Source organism: Abrus precatorius, unplaced genomic scaffold (assembly GCF_003935025.1).
Source record: "Abrus precatorius isolate BTA unplaced genomic scaffold, Abrus_2018 Scaffold3, whole genome shotgun sequence".
In the NCBI taxonomy this organism is placed as follows: domain Eukaryota; kingdom Viridiplantae; phylum Streptophyta; class Magnoliopsida; order Fabales; family Fabaceae; genus Abrus; species Abrus precatorius.
Window position 1 is genome coordinate 24,849,412 of NW_020874373.1, and position 17,231 is coordinate 24,866,642.

General features: G+C 29.3%; 1 protein-coding gene across 1 annotated transcript; it reads left to right on the forward strand.

Annotated features, from left to right (window-relative positions):
• Positions 1 to 938: 938 nt before the first annotated feature.
• LOC113862373 (F-box protein At1g60400-like) lies at positions 939 to 16,576 on the forward strand. The gene is made up of 7 exons (XM_027495462.1): positions 939 to 1,376; positions 1,478 to 1,609; positions 1,854 to 2,006; positions 2,100 to 2,256; positions 3,064 to 3,136; positions 10,229 to 10,329; positions 16,437 to 16,576. Exons 1-7 carry the CDS (start codon positions 939 to 941, stop codon positions 16,574 to 16,576), a joined length of 1,194 nt encoding a protein of 397 aa, XP_027351263.1.
• The last annotated feature ends 655 nt before the right edge of the window (positions 16,577 to 17,231 follow it).

Here is a 17,231-nt window from a genome sequence, read left to right on the forward strand (position 1 = left end):
ACAAAAAATATTTTCCAATAATCACATTCAAATTGATTAAGGAGAAAGAAAACAGATAGGGTTCGTTGTCCCCAAAATATTAAACAGTTAGGGTTCTTTGTCCCTAAACCAAAAAATTGACTCAATGAATTAAGAAATTTTTTTTTTTACCGAATTCTCTACTTGTTGGCCCTTGTTTCACTACAATAAACTTCAATCTTGAAATATTTCACCCCCAATCAAATTACGAATAAGAATTTAGGCGAGAGAGAGCCTGAATTTAGGGTAGGTTCTTCAACAATAATGAGAAGATTCAATTTGGGCAAAAGGAGTTTCAATGACAACGACCGTTTCGCAATTATCTCTACCATGTCAGCTTCCAAAACGATGTCATTGCTGCCAACAGAGATTCTGACGTAGCACTTAACATGATAGCTTAGCCTTCTGTGAGGGTCTCTTAACGGGGTCTAACGTCAGGGATTAAAATGCATAACAAAGAAAAAAGTTGTGGACTAATGTGATATTTTAAATGTTTTAAGGAATAAAATGTTGGACTCAAACTCTCTCAAGGATTAAAATGTTAGTTTAGTCGATTATTCTGCCTAAAAAGTTCTATATCGTGGGCTTATGAATTTTTTTTTTAAAAAAAAAAAAATCACTTTTGTTTTAAAATTTTTTAAATAAGATAATAATGATTTATAAATTTTTAAAATTATTTTTGTAAATTTTATATTAACTTTTTTCTCTTTCCTTCTTATTTGAGAAAATATTATATATTTTTACTAAATTAACCTTGTTATTTTATAATATTTTAAAGATTATAAATATTTATATTTTTTTTAAATAAATTATTAACCCTGTTCTAAGTGCGAGAGAATGCCGGGAAGTTACCTTAATATTTTATCCAAATTCTTGATTTGATCGGCATTGGTACTGCCTTCATCCTCTGAGCAGCGAAAATGTACCAGAAGAGGCAGAAGGATATAATAAGCACTTTACCAGACGAAATCCTCTGCCACATTCTCTCTTTTCTGCCGACCAACCACGCCGTTAAAACAAGCGTCCTTTCCAAGCGGTGGAACCCTATCTGGCGTTCAATTACCACTCTCGATTTCGACGATTGCAGTTATGGAATCACCACTTATCCCCTCTTTGTTCAATCGGTGTACTCAGTTTTCCTGTCCCGAAATGTGCACCAACCCATCCAAACATTCCGATTCAAGTGTTGCCATTATTCTCTTTGCAGTGCCAATGCTAACAATTTTAAAACATGGGTTGATGCTGCGTGTCAACGACGAGTTGAACAGCTCGACCTATGTTTTCCTCGGCATACGGGTAAAAGCGTCAACTTGCCCTGTTCCATACTCAACTGCAGAACCCTTGTCGTTCTCCAATTGGTGTGTTGTTCGTTTCCAACTTTTACGGCTGTTAACCTTACCTCACACAATTTGCGGAGTTTCTTTCCGCCTGCACAAATGTTGAGGATTTGGAAGTGCAGGGTGTATCTTTTCGTAACCATTCACTGGGAGCAGAGTTTAAAACCTTGCTCAATTTGCTCACCGCTAAAGTCGTTCAACTTGAGGTTCCTTTGACAGTAACCAGTAATGTTCAGTTTCTCCAAGTTGACTGGGTACTAATGCCGCTTCTGCTTTATTTTATATCATATCTTTATTTAAATATTGACATTACATCTAAGGTGCATATAATTATTGCTCAAGTAATATAAAATTCAATGAAATTAAATATTTATTAATTTATTTTTATATGAATTTTATATAGTTATCTCCATCCTAGAAATATTCAAACTAACACATTTTTGTTTCCGTGCTGTAAGTGAAACGAATTCTCTAACCTCGTTCTGTTGCAACTAATAGGCGGCCTCTTTTGTCGTCCGTTACGAAGACATTCCCGTGTTTCACAATTTAACACACATGGTTCTCTTCATAGATAAGGATCGTGCTTATTTGCATAAGGTGGTAGAAGTGCTCAAGCATTGTCCTAAGCTTCGAAGTCTTGCCGTTGACACGGTTTGATGAGTTCAAGCCTTTATGGATTATATCTACTTTGACCTTTTCTTCGGTTGTTTGTGTTTATCTTATTTTGCGCATATTTTTTGACAGAAGAAAATTCCAGACTACCTTACATCTGATGAACATGAAGATGGGCCACATGATCCACAACCTGTTCCTGAATGCCTATCATTGCACCTTAGAACATGTTCTCTTAATAATTATTACGGTATAGAAGCTGACTTTCAATTGCCAGATATATTACGATGTATGCAAGATTTTTTAATACCATGAGAATTTGCTGTTATACTGGTGTATCTCCATGGAAGAAGGAGACGCTTAAAATAACAGCACTAGCCTTGTGCACTGGGAGTTCTTCAACTTGTAAAGTTCAATTTATATGATAGCAGATAAGATTTGAACAGTAGCAAGTAGCAAGTAATTCCTTGATGTTTTTTTTTTCATTGGTACCTCCAGGAATATTGACTTGTTTCGTTTATCAAATTAACCACCCTTTTTATTTATTAACCGTAAAAAAGTTTGCTACTTCACTTGAGTTGCAGTGTATGCATTCTCTGGCAATTGCCATGTTGAATTTCAAGTGGTTGTAAAGTTTGTCATTTTTTATTTCGTTTTGTTTTCTTGTGTTTCTTTTCTATCTCATAAAACCACGAAGTAATGTGAGCTCGTATGCTCAAAAGGGACCTTTTTGTCCTTTGATAGCAATGAGTGTAGAGCAGTGGTTACAACCTTTTCTTATTAGAAAGATTAAAGCATGTCATCTTAGAATTTAATTTCTGGCCAAATTTGGTGAAGACACAAATACACGACTGAAGGGTGTTAATGAGTAAAACATGAAATTAGCATTACAAAACATGAGTCTTTTAGGAAGGATGAATCCAAACGGCTAATCAAGCACTGTGATCGACACCTGTGCAAGCAACTTGCATGACGCTTGAACACTGACCAACCAAGCCAAGTGTATTGTGGATAAGAGAATGGTTATAGTATATAAATGAGCAGAATGGTAGCATGTTTTTCCTCTATCATATCCATTATCTATGATTTAAAGCAGATTTTGTAGGTTCTGTAATTTCCTCTGATTTTTCTAATATTCACTTCTCACTGGAATCTGGGGATTTCAGAGAGTTAGTTGTTCTCCACGAATGTGAATATAAGGTATTGTGAAATCGTTTAGATTGTTTGGTTGCAGTTTGTAATGGAGAAGCAGAAGGAAGAAGAAATATCTTATGTTAGTGATGTTTTCCTTATCAATATTATGGTAAACTGGACCTTATGCTTTCGGCACAGAGCCATGGGGAACTGTTCTTTTTTCTTGATATTGATTTTTTTGTATCAATGCTTTGAGTTTGAAAATCTTTTATTTGGTCTGACCGGTGATAAAAGTTTTAGGTTCGTTCCTATGAATAGTTGATGAAAATGAAATCATGCCTGGAACATTACAACACCAATTCATTGGGCTTTTATTTTTTAAAACTAAATTATTAAAATAATATTTTTTAAAATAATTTCCTGGAATCTTTTGACTACATCGTCAGTTTCTTCTTCCATGTGAGGGACGGAACTTGTTCTTTTAATTAAATTTTTTTGCAAAAAATACGAAACTAAGAGATTATGGCACATATCAAAACTTATTAAATTTTGTCTGCACCATAGATAAAATAGTAATTTCTTTAAAAAAAATTCAAATTTGAATGGAGACAAGTGTGACACGTGGTGCAATTGAAACAAGTTTTGTTTTTAATTTAAACATAACTTGTTAGAGAAAAACGATAACGTGTTAATGCCCCTCTCCATGGTCAATAGTAATAAATCATATAAAATTTATTTATAAGTAAATTACAAAATCTTGGAGTATTTATTAAAAAATATAAATGAAAAAAGTATTTATACTAATAAAATAATTATAATGTAAATTGAAATAGTTGATAAAAAATTTAGTAGAATTAATGTTATTACAGGGAGTTATTATATAAATATAATATAATTTTATTATTATTATTATTATTTATTAAAAAATCCTAAAAAATAATAACAAATATTGTGATTAGTAATTGTTATGAAATTAATAAACAATTTATTACATTGTTACTAATTATGAGTGTTATTTCATTTTGATGTTAGGAAATTATATAAATTTTTATTACATATGAGTGTTATTGTATTTGAAGATGGAGACTAGAGACGCATATATTCTACCTGCTTCTTAGAGAGTGTACAATTATTCTATAGGACATTTCTATTCTTTTGGAGTTGTGGATTGTTGTTACTGGTCAATATTGTTAGGGATCGTCAGTTATTGAGAGTTTTGCATGTAACACTCCTATTTTTATTATTTATTAATTTTATTTTGTACAATAATTATTAATACTTGTTACTTGAAATTAGGAGAGTTTTAGGTGTATGAATTGCAGGATTTCTCGCTATAGCAAAATGTGTCTCGCTGTAGCAAGAAATGAGCGTCTAAAATCAAACTCTATAACGCTCTCTCGCTGTAGCGAGGATACTCTTACTGTAGCAGGGAGCTCTCGCTATAGTTAGAATGAAAAATAGCAAAGTGTAATTTTGTCTGGTTTTTTCACTGCAGCAAGAGAAGGTTTCGTTGTAGCGAGAATGTCACGAGTTGAAGGGTATTTCAGGGTTTCTAAGTTGAAAAACTTGGATTATTATCCAAGTTACAACCCTTCTACGTTCTCTCTGACCTCTCTCCTTATTTTCTCAGCAAATCCTTAAAAAGCTCCAACTTTTCTTTGATCTAAGCTTGGAAGTTTGCTCTTCTTGCTATTTGGTAAGATCTTGAAACTTAGTTCTCCATTTCTTTAGTTATTTTCCTATTTTTCCTCCTCTAAATAGGATCTCTTATGATATTTTGGAAGAACCTAGTTTTTTTATCAAGATCCCTCAAAAACCCTTCACTAAACTTTTATTTCAAAGTAAGGAGAGCTTTATTTTATTACTAAGAAAGTGATATATTTGTGTTCACAAAAATACTGTGTTGAAATGCATGATTTTGAGTATATGTTGGATGAGAACATGTTTTTGTTATGTTTAAAGCATGTTTTGTGGTGTTTGATGATGTGTATGATTTTTGTTTCGAGTATATATGCATGTATGTTTTGGATTGAGTCTAAAGGTGACCAACCCTTAGCAATGATTAATTTATACGTGACGTAGTAATGAACTTAAATAAAATTGAGAAATGAAAAGATGAATAATATGATAGGATACCAATAATGAGCTCAGGTTACAGCAAATAATAAGAAGAATAAATCCATAATGAGAAATGTAGAAATGAAATGGAAAATATGGAAAGAGAAGTGAAATGAGGAAGGAATATGATAAGGACAAGTATGGATAGTTCACAGGTACACTAGGAGTGTGAAAGATGGAGGTGATTGAGAAATTTTGGGAAAAAGAGGGTGGTGGATGCTCTTTTTGAATTGTGCGTAACAAATAAGAGTAAGAGCATCACGAGCCTCACACTTTCTTTCTAACTTAAACTCTTGACCATGCTTTTGCTAAAAAGGGTCGGTTGGCACACGTTGTATTCGTGTAGCTGCGTTTATCCAGCAACTATCTATGCTAAGGAAGACCTTAAGGGATCCCAGGGGCAATGAAAGTATGAAATGATAATTCTGAGTGTTAATAGACAGAAAATATTATAAGCTGAATAATTAATGATCTCGTTGCATGATGGTTTGTTGTATATCCTTATTTGTATTGTTGACTTAATTGTGAACTTATGCTTGGTAATGACAGTACCCAGAGAGAGCATTAGGCTTATAGATAGTTTTGTACAGTATAGGGTAAACTATGTATTTAACAAGTACATAGATTTTGCTATTTTAAGTTGGCCTTATATGTGGACAATGTACCTCGTAACTATATTATGCTAGAAATGAAACTATCCTAGTGTACTTTTTTATTTTTCTGTAAACAATAGAATCTACCATATCTTGTGTATGTACCTTTATCATGATACAGTTAGAATCCCAGCAATTGTGCCTACCTGTTCACATATCATGATCATGACTACCTCGGAAGCCCGTCTCGATGGAATTTTGAGTGAATTACTGGTAGACAGGCCACTGCAAACTCAAGCGATCGATATCTAGAATTAGATGATGATCTCGATTTCGACAACATTGAGGCGATCGAGAGTTGGCATGGAGATAACTAGTATCTTTATTAGTCTTTTTGGTGGATAGACTGCTCATTAAGATTTGTTATATTTTGTATTTTGTAAATGTTGTAAATGAGTCCTAATGTATTTTTATGTATATTTTACAAATGTCAACATCTTGTACATTATAAGAACAATGTATATTAATGTTATTTTGATGTTTCCTCTTAAAATTGGTTTAATTCTTATTACTTTGTCATTTAAGTTTTTGTAAGTTGAGCAAAATAAACCAAATATTTTATAATTCCACTTGTTATATTCGAATGGTAAATGGATTTAACTAAATTTTTTCTTCTTAATTCTGAACTTATTTTCTTATTGTTTTGAATAAAATAAGGATGTTACATTGCATCACCTCCAATATTGATCAGACTAGTATAAGAGGCCTTACTGCATTGATTGTCATGTGGTAATGAGATAGGTTCTCCTAATTAGCTTCGGGTAATCACACACACACATAAGGCAATCTTTTGCATGTTTTGAAGCATTGTACGCATTTGACTTTGCATTGGTTGGTTAATATACTATGATTTGCCATTTATTTCTCATATAATGGTTATTTTTGTAACATTTTTTGCATGTGCTTATCAAACTAGGGTTATAGGAAGGAAAAGAAGAACCTTCATTATTATATATATAAATTTGATTACCTAAGTCATAAGGAGGCATTATTTTAATTTTTGGTATACATAATATTATTATTATCATTGATGTTTGTTATTCAGTTTAATATTGATAAGGGTTAATATTTGTTGATGAAATGCAAATTGTATGGCAACCATATACAATTTATTTGATTAATTTGTTGCTTGCAATATATCGTGAGGATATGGATTTGTAGAGAGCTATAGTATCACTTATATGTTTCTAGGTGTGTGAGTAACATCAACCCGATCAAGTCATGCATCAGTTTGGTATGGTTGAGTACATGCCTTATGATCCATATCAGTTAGATGCGTATTACATAACTTGACACTTTGAGAGAAGACATGAGAGAACTAGCAAGACAAGGTTAGGGATGTATTGTAAATCTATGAGAGCAAAAGAGATTGGATTATAGTCAAAAGTCCAAGAGATGCACTGATAGCCTCTGCGATGCCTACTCACTCTAAGATGGTAACCAAATTCAGATCAGGAGAAAAAATATATGCAACCCAATCTACTCATTCACCCATTAAAGAGACATGTGATATGAAACATAAGGGCAATCGAGAAAATTCTTAATGAATTAAATGAGAGCAAAGCAAGGAAAGGCCCATGAGTGAAGAAGGATTTTGTATTATCGAATAAGAAAGGTGAACCTGCATGTCTAAAAAGAGAGTACTTGTTGGCTTGACAGAGAATAAGTTATTTCCTGGAGAATAGGTTGGGTTGAAGTTGCATTCAAGAGAAGGAATGTTGAGCACCCAACGACTTGATGCATTTAACAGCTCAAACTAAGGAATGGATAATTGAAGACAAATATCAAATAACATAGAATGAGAAGTCAATTTAGTTTGAGAACCGTTAGGATTTGATTCAAAAGTGGCATCTCCATAGGAAAGCTCTACATCAAGAAAAGGTGATGAGGCTATAATGCAAAAGGAAAAAAGATAAGTTTTACAGAACATCAAATAAAGATATGAGTAACATGGTTAAAAGAAAGAGGGGAATTTATTAAGGTTGTTAAGGAAGAAATTAATGAAAATGTGGCAAGTTACCATTATGATGAGTAAAACGGGTTATGTTTCAAAAAATAAACAAATAAAGTAAGGTGGCAAAGAACTTTATTATTTTTCAAAACATAAAAGAGCAATTATTTAAGCTGGGATTCGATAAGATAGGTTTCCAAATGTTTGGGCTAAGGTTTAGCCCAATAGGCAATAGCCTAGTTAATAATATGTCAACCCAACAAAAGGACATATAAATAAGGAGAAGTCCTTTTTAGTATAATTTTATTTTGAGAAAACTGACTCTTAAAATGTTATTTTTTAGGAGTTAGTTTATTCCTTCAATAATTTAAAAGGTAAAATGAGTTATATGATTCTGAAAATTGATTTAAAAAAAGCTTATGATAATCTTCATTTAAACTTTGTGACTAAGTTACTCCATTATGCAAGGCTTGATTATAAATTAATTAATATTATAAACCATTGTATATCATCTTCTTCTATGAGTATAAGCTAGTATGGTAGACCTTCTATCAAGTTCTTTCCTTCAAGGAATTCGTCACATAGATCTTATATCTCCTTATATCTTTGTTTTATATACTAATAGACTTTTTATATTATTAATGATGCAAATAATTTGGTTAAACGAGAACCTTTTATGTTTGGCTGTAATGAGCATAAAATATCTCATCTAATGTTTGTGGATGACTTAATTTTAGTGGTTTAAGTGAATTTGAAATCAAGTTACTATTAGTTTTATATTCTCATTGATTTTTGCAAGTGTTTGGGTCAAAAATCAATAAAGGAAATGTCAAGAGTCAATCCTTTTATTATATTATGAATATGCTTGAAATTAGGCTTAATGATTAAAATAAAGCTTTTTTAAAAAATAATAATCAAATTAAAACAAAATTAAAACTTATTTCTTGTCTGGGGTTTTTTTTTTTGCCACGTCAGCATGTATTTCGTATACCAATCAGATGAAAATAATTTTTTTTTAGTTTAAATTTAATCATTTCGCCTAAAATAGGGACGAAATACGTTATATGTTGACACCCATCACTCAATTCGTATCTGTCAGAGGCGAAACGAAGGACAGGTGTCTTAATACTAGAAATTCGTCTCAATCCAGGACGAAAGTATAGGATTTGAACACGTGTTTGAATCTTATAATTTCGTCCACAAACAAGACGAAAAAGGGACTCATTTCGCCTCCTGTCAGGATGAAAAGATGTCATTTCGCCTATATCTCAGACGAAAGCCCTTTTATCCCGCGGTCCTTTCATTTTTGCTGCACCCTTTTATCCAGCCAAAATTTCCTATATATGATGTTTGAAATCTGGGTCAAAATCAGCATGAAAATTTGAAAGGTGGGTCGTGAAATTGAAAGGGATATATCTAAATCTCAAATTGAAAGCTATTCCTGCAGTTTGAAGATTGAAAGCAAATTTTTGAGGTTGTAAATAGAGATAGTTATTAAAAATTTTTAATATTTCAAAACTTTTTTTAATATTTTAGTTATTAAAAATTTTTAATTATTATAAATAGAGATAGTTAAAATTTATGAAGATTTAATAAATATATTATTGTGTATATTAAAATTAAAATTTAATATTTAAGATAATTATAAAAAAAATATAAAAGTTTAGTAGATATTTAATATAAATTTGTTTAATTAAAAAAATAATGTTATATTTATTGTGAATATTTTATTATATATAAATTGAATATGTATTAAAGATATAACATTTTTTATAATATAAAAATGATGTGAAAAATAATAATATGTTTGTGTTACAAATAAATTATTTATATAAATAAGTATAATTGTAAATAATTATTGATATGTTTTGTTTTATAAATGCAGGATGAATGAGATTATTATTATTGTATATTGGAATGGAAAAATTATTGTTGGAAACGAAGGTGTGAAATTTGAAGGTAACAAAAAAATGATAAAGATAAGAAGAGGGATAAGTTATATGAATTTAAAGAAAAAGATTCATGACAAATTGAATCTTAGTAATAATCATGTCATATCTAGAATAATTTTTCGTTTTATGGTTGATTCAAGCGCTAAACAATACAATGCATTGGATATATATGATAATGACGATATTGATTGTATGATTAGTGCGTATCAACAACAAAGTATTACAAGTCTTATTGAATTATATGTGGATATTGCATTTGGTAAAAGTTCAAGAGGTGGGTCGAATATGTTGGACTTAAGCTTATCAATGTCACCGCCTAACCTTATGGAAATGGTCAATATAAATGTTACAGAAGGTATAAATTATATTGTTATAATTTATTTTTAAATTTTTTTAGTGACAACATATATTGAATAAGTGTTTGTATTTTGAAAGATGTGGAGATTTATGCAGTTATGAAGATGAAGATGATGAAGTCAATAATGATGATGAGACAAATGATATTGATGAAGGACATATTCCTTTAGACAGCTCGTCAGATACAGACATTGATGGTGATTTTGATTCAAACTTAAATTTACAACAAGAAAATGTTGGAGGTAAGATTTAAAAAGTAAATTAATTAAATTGTTTATTTTATTTTAATGATGAATATTGTATGTTTAAATGTAGCTGTAGGTGAAATACCTTTTTGGAATGTAAGTCCACACTACAAATATATTAATTGGGACCACCTAGACGAAGAAATTGAAGCAGAAGAAATTAGTGAAGATAATTCATGGGTTATTGGAGATTCGTTATATGTGGGTTTGTTATTTAACTCAAAAGATGAAGTTAAAAATGTCTTAAAACAACATGCAATGAGAATACATCATAATTATTTTGTTGTTGACTCAAAACCAATAAAGTTACATGTGAAGTGTTTAAACCATAACAATGGTTGCCCATGAAGAATAAGAGCATCATTGCTAAAAAATTCAGTGAAGTGGAAAATAACAAGGTGTGGGGGTAAGCATAAATGTCTCAACTCTACAATATCTCAAGACCATACCAAACTAGATTCAGATTTGATTTCTTCATGCATAATTGGTAAGTTTTGAATAATCTCTGATTTCGTGATGTATTTTCTCTGTAAAGATACTTACCAATTTTTATTTTTGTTTTGTGTAGGTATGGTTAATCTTGAACCATCATTGCCTATAAGTCTAATTCAAGAAAAGATGACAACTCAATTTGGATATAAAATTTCATACAAAAAAGCTTGGAAGGCAAAATAAAAGGCGATTGTAAGAATATTTGGTGACTAGGATGAATCATAGATAATATTACATAATTATAATTATAATTCTTTTTTCTCAACGAACAAATATGACCCCATAACTTAAATTACCTAACTAAAGTTCTTATTTCATTAAAGATTAAATAATTTAATTATAATTACTTAATCTCATCTTATTAATATCGATCTAAATTAAAAATTCAATAAATAAATTTATAATTTAATCATAAATAATATTACATAATTATTATTATAATTATTTATTCTATATTATTTAATATCACTCTAATAACTTAAATTACATTACTAAATTTATTTTTTCTACCAAGATTATAATTTTTTATAATTAATAACTTAATTTCATCTTATTAGTATTACTCTAAAATTTAAATTCAATATATACACTTATTATTTTATCATAAATAAACTTATATAATTCTAATTATTTATTTTCAATTATTTAATATTACTCCAATAATTTTCACCATAAACCATAATTAACCATAAATAAATATATTTTATTTTTTTTAATTATTTAATAAACTCAAATTTTTGCTACTATAATCTTTTTATATAAATGTATATGCTTAATTTTAATGCTCTCAATTTTTACCTTCTTAACATTTTTGTAATTATCTGTTCATTAATCATAAATCAATCTTTTAATTTATATTCTTAAATGTTATTTAATTTAAAAAACATAATTTATGTTATAATTTTGTTACACTTTTTTCTATTTATTATTTCTTATATAATTAATCAACCATACAACTATTTTATATTTTTCTATTTTCAATTTTATTTAACTATTTATTATTTGATTTTTAATTATTTTTTACAATTTTTAAAATTTTTTACTTCAAATTCTAATTATTCTAAGTGTAAACTCTAATTTTTTTATTAATATTATTGTCAAAATTTAATTATACAAATTCTGATTATGTTGATATATCTACAAATTTTTAATCTAATATTACTCTAATTTTTAATCTAATATTACTGTAATAAAATTTTATTCAACCTTTTACTATTATTAATAAATATAAAATTTAAAATTTTTTCAGAAATTGAAAAACCTGGATTGATGGAGAGGGGGTGGGGGACAGCGGCAGGGGCGGACAGTACGTTTTCCGGCGACAGTGGGTTCTCAACGACAGCAACAACTCCACACGGCAACAACTCCACTGGACCGTAACGTCTCTCTGCCAACGACCTCCTATTCTCCGTTCTCCCAACTTTCTCAAAGTTTCAGAACAACAACACCACAAATCACTCCAAACTCAATCGATCTGGACAGTTTTGTGCAATGTATCACTAATCACACTCAAAACTCACTCTAAAATGATAAAAAATAACCTCACCGAAGGTCCAGATCGTCAACAATGGAGGTTTGCGGGAGTTCTCGAAACGGAAGAGGAGAAATGAAGGAGGAGCGTCGGTGACCTCCTGCCAAAGGACACGTGGCCCAATCAACGTGTTTCGTCTCTGCGTCAGACGAAAAGATGCTTTCGTCTAACGCAGAGACGAAACACGTTGATTGGGCCACGTGTCCTCTGGCGGGAAACTTTATTTCAAAATATTTAACCCTTTTCGTCTCATCCTTATATGAAACTACTGCCACGTGTTCTGCTCCCCGTATTTTGTCTATCTTTAATACGAAATGATCAAATAAAAATTAATCAAAACTTGTTTCGTCTGACTTTTATACGAAATTATAGCTGATGTGGCCAAAAAACGCCCCAGACAGGGAATTATTTTCTTTTTTACATTATTTTAATAATTATTTTTTATAATTGCATTATTTTAATCTTTAAGCCTTGAAATTAAGCCCAAGGATAATGTGTGCATGTATTTGGTAGTGCCTATGACAAACTCTTAACCTTCCTACAATTCATTTTCTTTTCTTATTGACAAGGTGAGAAATAAACTCTTATGTTTGAGGAATAGTAGTTTATCTATTGTTGTTAGAGTGACTCTTGCCCTAGCTTGTGTCCTGACTACAATTTTAGATAAAATAGAGAAATTGTGCATAAGCTTTATTTGAGGTAGCGCTATTAAGAAAAAGAACTTTATGAGCCTAAGTCTTATTATCGTCTTTGATTTAGATTCTTAGAGTGACTAAATTAGCTTATGTGATCAAGCTTAGTTGGCAACTAATTTTGTAACCTTAAGCCTTATAGGCTAGAGTTCTAAATAAAAAATATAATTGTGGAGTGTCTAATATTCCTATTCCTATTGTTAATAAGCTAGATGGCCAAAACTTCTAATATTTGAGGTAGTTTGGTTTAAATATTAGATTTTGTTAAGAACAATGTTGCATGAGTAATTGGTAATGGGAGTTCAGTTAGATTTTAGGAAGATATTTGGGTCACTAATATTGGTAGTCAAAATTTTACTGTGAATTCTTTTGTTAAGAATGATACTTGGGATTGGGAATCTTTGAATGATAACCTTCCTATTTCAATTTCTAATGACAATGCTTGCATCATTCCTCCAAGACCAAATGATGAAGATGATCTTCATCTCCAAATGAAATTTTTTTCATTGAAATTACAATATGAATCCTTAACTATGTTGGATCAGTCTAATAATTCTTTTGTTTGTTTAGACTTTGAAAATTAAAAGGATCTGTAAAGAATAAAAATATTTATTTGGAGAGTTGCTCATGGTTAACTCCTAACTAATCTATAAATGAAGCGTAGAGATTTTGTTGACTTTGACATTTACCCTTACTATAATGATGCTCCTGAATCTATTATGCATAACCTTAAAGACAATATCCATTCATGTGAAAGAATTTTGGAACAATATTAATGATTAGGAACCTTAATGTAGTTTTTTAGCAAAGTTGTAACTTTTTGGTTAAATTTTAATCTTTTTGATAGTTCCATGACTTTGGTCAATTAATCTTATGAGATTGGTCAAATACTCTTGAAGAACTTTCGTTGGATATCTATTTGGTTAATTTAGAAGGATAAAAATCATTTAGTTTATTGAAACTTTGAACTTTACTCAAACTTACATCAACATACTATTATTTACATTAATTAGATTAAAAGGAAGCTAATGTTCCATTAATGAGCTTCAATCTTAAATGGTGCAACAATGATTTAATAGTTCTTTACTTCTAGTTTTTGGTAGAGCAACTTGTTGAACTACTATCATAAATGCAAGTAGTCATTTTGTGCAAGGATTTTATTGAATTTTGGATAGTTAAACTATTCTAAAAGTTGAAATATTGAGCCTTTTGCATGGTTTGAGAGTTCATGCAACCCTTTACTCATGAAAGGTTATTAAAGAAATAAACTCTTTAGTTGTTATCAATCTAATCAAGAAATCTTGTGAACCATTTCACTATTATTTAACATTGGTGGAACAAAAAAAAGATAAACCTAAATTATGAATTGTCGTTAGTCCATATTTCTAGAAAGGCTAACAAATTTGTTAAACATCTTGCAAATTTAGGACATAAAGTTGGCTTAGAATTAGTTTTCTTATATTCTCTTTGAGATTCCATGTTTTTTATCCTTAAAGAGAATAATTATGAGATTTGTTCTCCTAGAAAAATATTGTAATTTTTTATTATTTATGCTTTAGCCTCTGTAATAATAAAAAAAAAATTAATTTATATATAAAAAAGTAATAGTAAATCACATAATTATTTAAATTTTCAAAAAAAAAATCAACTATTTAACTTATATAATCAACCAAATCTAAAATATTTTAACCCTTAATTAGTAAAAGTATGACAAATTAAAATTGACAGATTGAACATTAATGAAAGTTAAATTTATATTTAAATGTTAGTATTAACATATAGGTTTAATTATATTTTTTGTCCCTATAAATATAAGATATTTTGCGATAAGTTTTTATAATTTTTTTTTTTTAGAATTTAATCCTTGAAAAGTTAATAAATTACAATTTAGTCCCTGCCATCAACTTCTTTCCGTCAATACTTCTACATGGTGCCATGTGACATGATACATCATTTAAGAGTGTTGAACTGATAGTCCGTCAGTCACCTCAGCACTTAACAAAAAGGAATTGACGGTAAAGATTAAACCTAATTTCTTAACTTTTCATAAACTAAATCCTAATAAAAAAATTTATAAGAATTTATCGTAAAATGTTCAATATTTATAGGAACTAAAAATATAATTAAGCTAAACATATATTACATTATTAAATATTTAAATAAAGTTTCAGTGCAATAAAATATAAAATATAAAAAATAAATATAAATTGAAACAAGCAAAATAAAATATAATTCTCTTTATTATCTAGGGTTGTAAAATTAAATTAAAACCTTTATTATTTGTAAATTTTTTACTCATTTAATATTAATATTAGTTTGCTTTGATGTACTTTTTTCTTTACTTTATGTAGTGCATATAATAAAAATTTTAAAGAGCTTGTAACAAGTAACTTTTATATTATAAATAAAAGTTTATTATTTGAGAAGTGAAGCATTAACAGAATTACTTTCATTAAATTACATTTTATCTTGTTGTAATGATTTTACTCTTTATTCATATATTTTTTAATTATTTTCTAAATTTTAAAGATTAAAATTATTACTTAACTTTTCTTTATTATCTTATTTAAATTTTTCATAAATATCTATTTTATACTTATAAAATTATTTTAAATTTTTTTTATTTGAATTTGGACTTTACTTTTAAGAGTCTTATTTCTTAAATTTATAATTATTAATATATATTGATTATTGACATCTAATTAATTTTTTTTTGACATTATACCATAAAAGTATTATTTTAAAACAACTATATTCTAAATTTATTTAATTTTTTAAATCTTAATCACTTTGATATATAATATTCATAATTATATAGTTAAGTTAAAATATTTTTAAAATTTATTATTTGAAATAATTTTATTTGATATATATTTATTTACAAAATTATAAAATTTTGTTTTTAATTATTAAATTATATATATTTATCCCAAAATAGAATATTTATGCATTGCTACTAAACTAATAAATATATACGATTTGAAGAGGTTTGTTGTGACATGCACCTAGGCTTTAAAATCTAAGTCGTTTGTGATAACACGTAATATAATGTGAGATATTTGAAGGATATTATGATACCTGCTCAATTAATTCTGTTGCTATACATAATATAATATTGTCATAAATAGAATGCAAAGAATGTTTTTTGTTACTCTAAAATTACAATGACTAAACAAATGAAATAAGAATATAAAGCTAAGTCAAGGTTATTTATTTGTTTATTTAAATATTAATACAACTAGATGGCCTGATTTTCTAAAAGTGTATTAAGTGATAATAAAATATTTAGTATAAAAATGATGGGACATAATGTACATAAATCTTTGTTGGCATACAAATACAAGGAATCGGAAGAGTTGATCCCATTTCCCTCTACATGCTTCTCTGTGAGAAACTCAAGGATTCACATTCTGCTGCAGAGAAATGTTCTAAGTTCGCCGGAATCCCTCTAATTTCTCGAAGTCGCTTGCAACAATTCAAGTGACAGCATTGAACTTGCTTTTTCTTCACCTTTGTAATCGTCCTCTTTTAGGTGTATCTCACACTCCGTTTTGTTTCCCACCATAGTGACACGAGTCAACTCTGGCATCATGAAAATTTCAATGCTAGCCGTGTAAGATTTTCAATGGAATGTGGCACTTGCTTCATGCAAGAGCCAACGCCTCCCAAGAAATCAAGCTTTGTTATATACCTAATATTTCTGGAAAATATTCAAGACTAGAACAGTCATGAAGGTCCAGGTATTCAAGGGAGGTTAACTTGAGGGGTGGACATTTCATAAGCTTCTCACAAAAACCAGTTCTCAAGACTTCTAAGTTTACTCAGCAACCCTACCGAGTCATCTATTGCAATTAAATTCTGACACAGTTCAAATGATAATTCTTCTAGATTTGGCAGACCAGATACATCAGGTATCAGTGTTAAACAATCGCACTGATCCAAGTTTAAGACTCACGTTGTAAAACTTCTACAAAAAGAAATAAACAAAGAACGAAATGAATAATAATCAAAAGGTGAAGTCATTAATAAACATGATAGGGAAATGAATCTTGCCTTCTTCCCTAAGCCGACCCACTCATTTGATGTCAACTACAGGGTAACTTGAATATTACAAGATTCGTTGGGCAAAAATCAGAAGG

What these genes read in the sequence shown, in the direction of transcription:
- LOC113862373 (XM_027495462.1), top strand. Translation starts at nt 939, where the DNA reads ATGTACCAGAAGAGGCAGAAGGATATAATAAGCACTTTACCAGACGAA. An exon ending in AGTTTCTCCAAGTTGACTGG is followed by an intron (nt 1,610 to 1,853) that starts GTACTAATGCCG and finishes TGCAACTAATAG; the next exon opens with GCGGCCTCTTTTGTCGTCCG. An exon ending in GAAGTCTTGCCGTTGACACG is followed by an intron (nt 2,007 to 2,099) that starts GTTTGATGAGTT and finishes ATTTTTTGACAG; the next exon opens with AAGAAAATTCCAGACTACCT.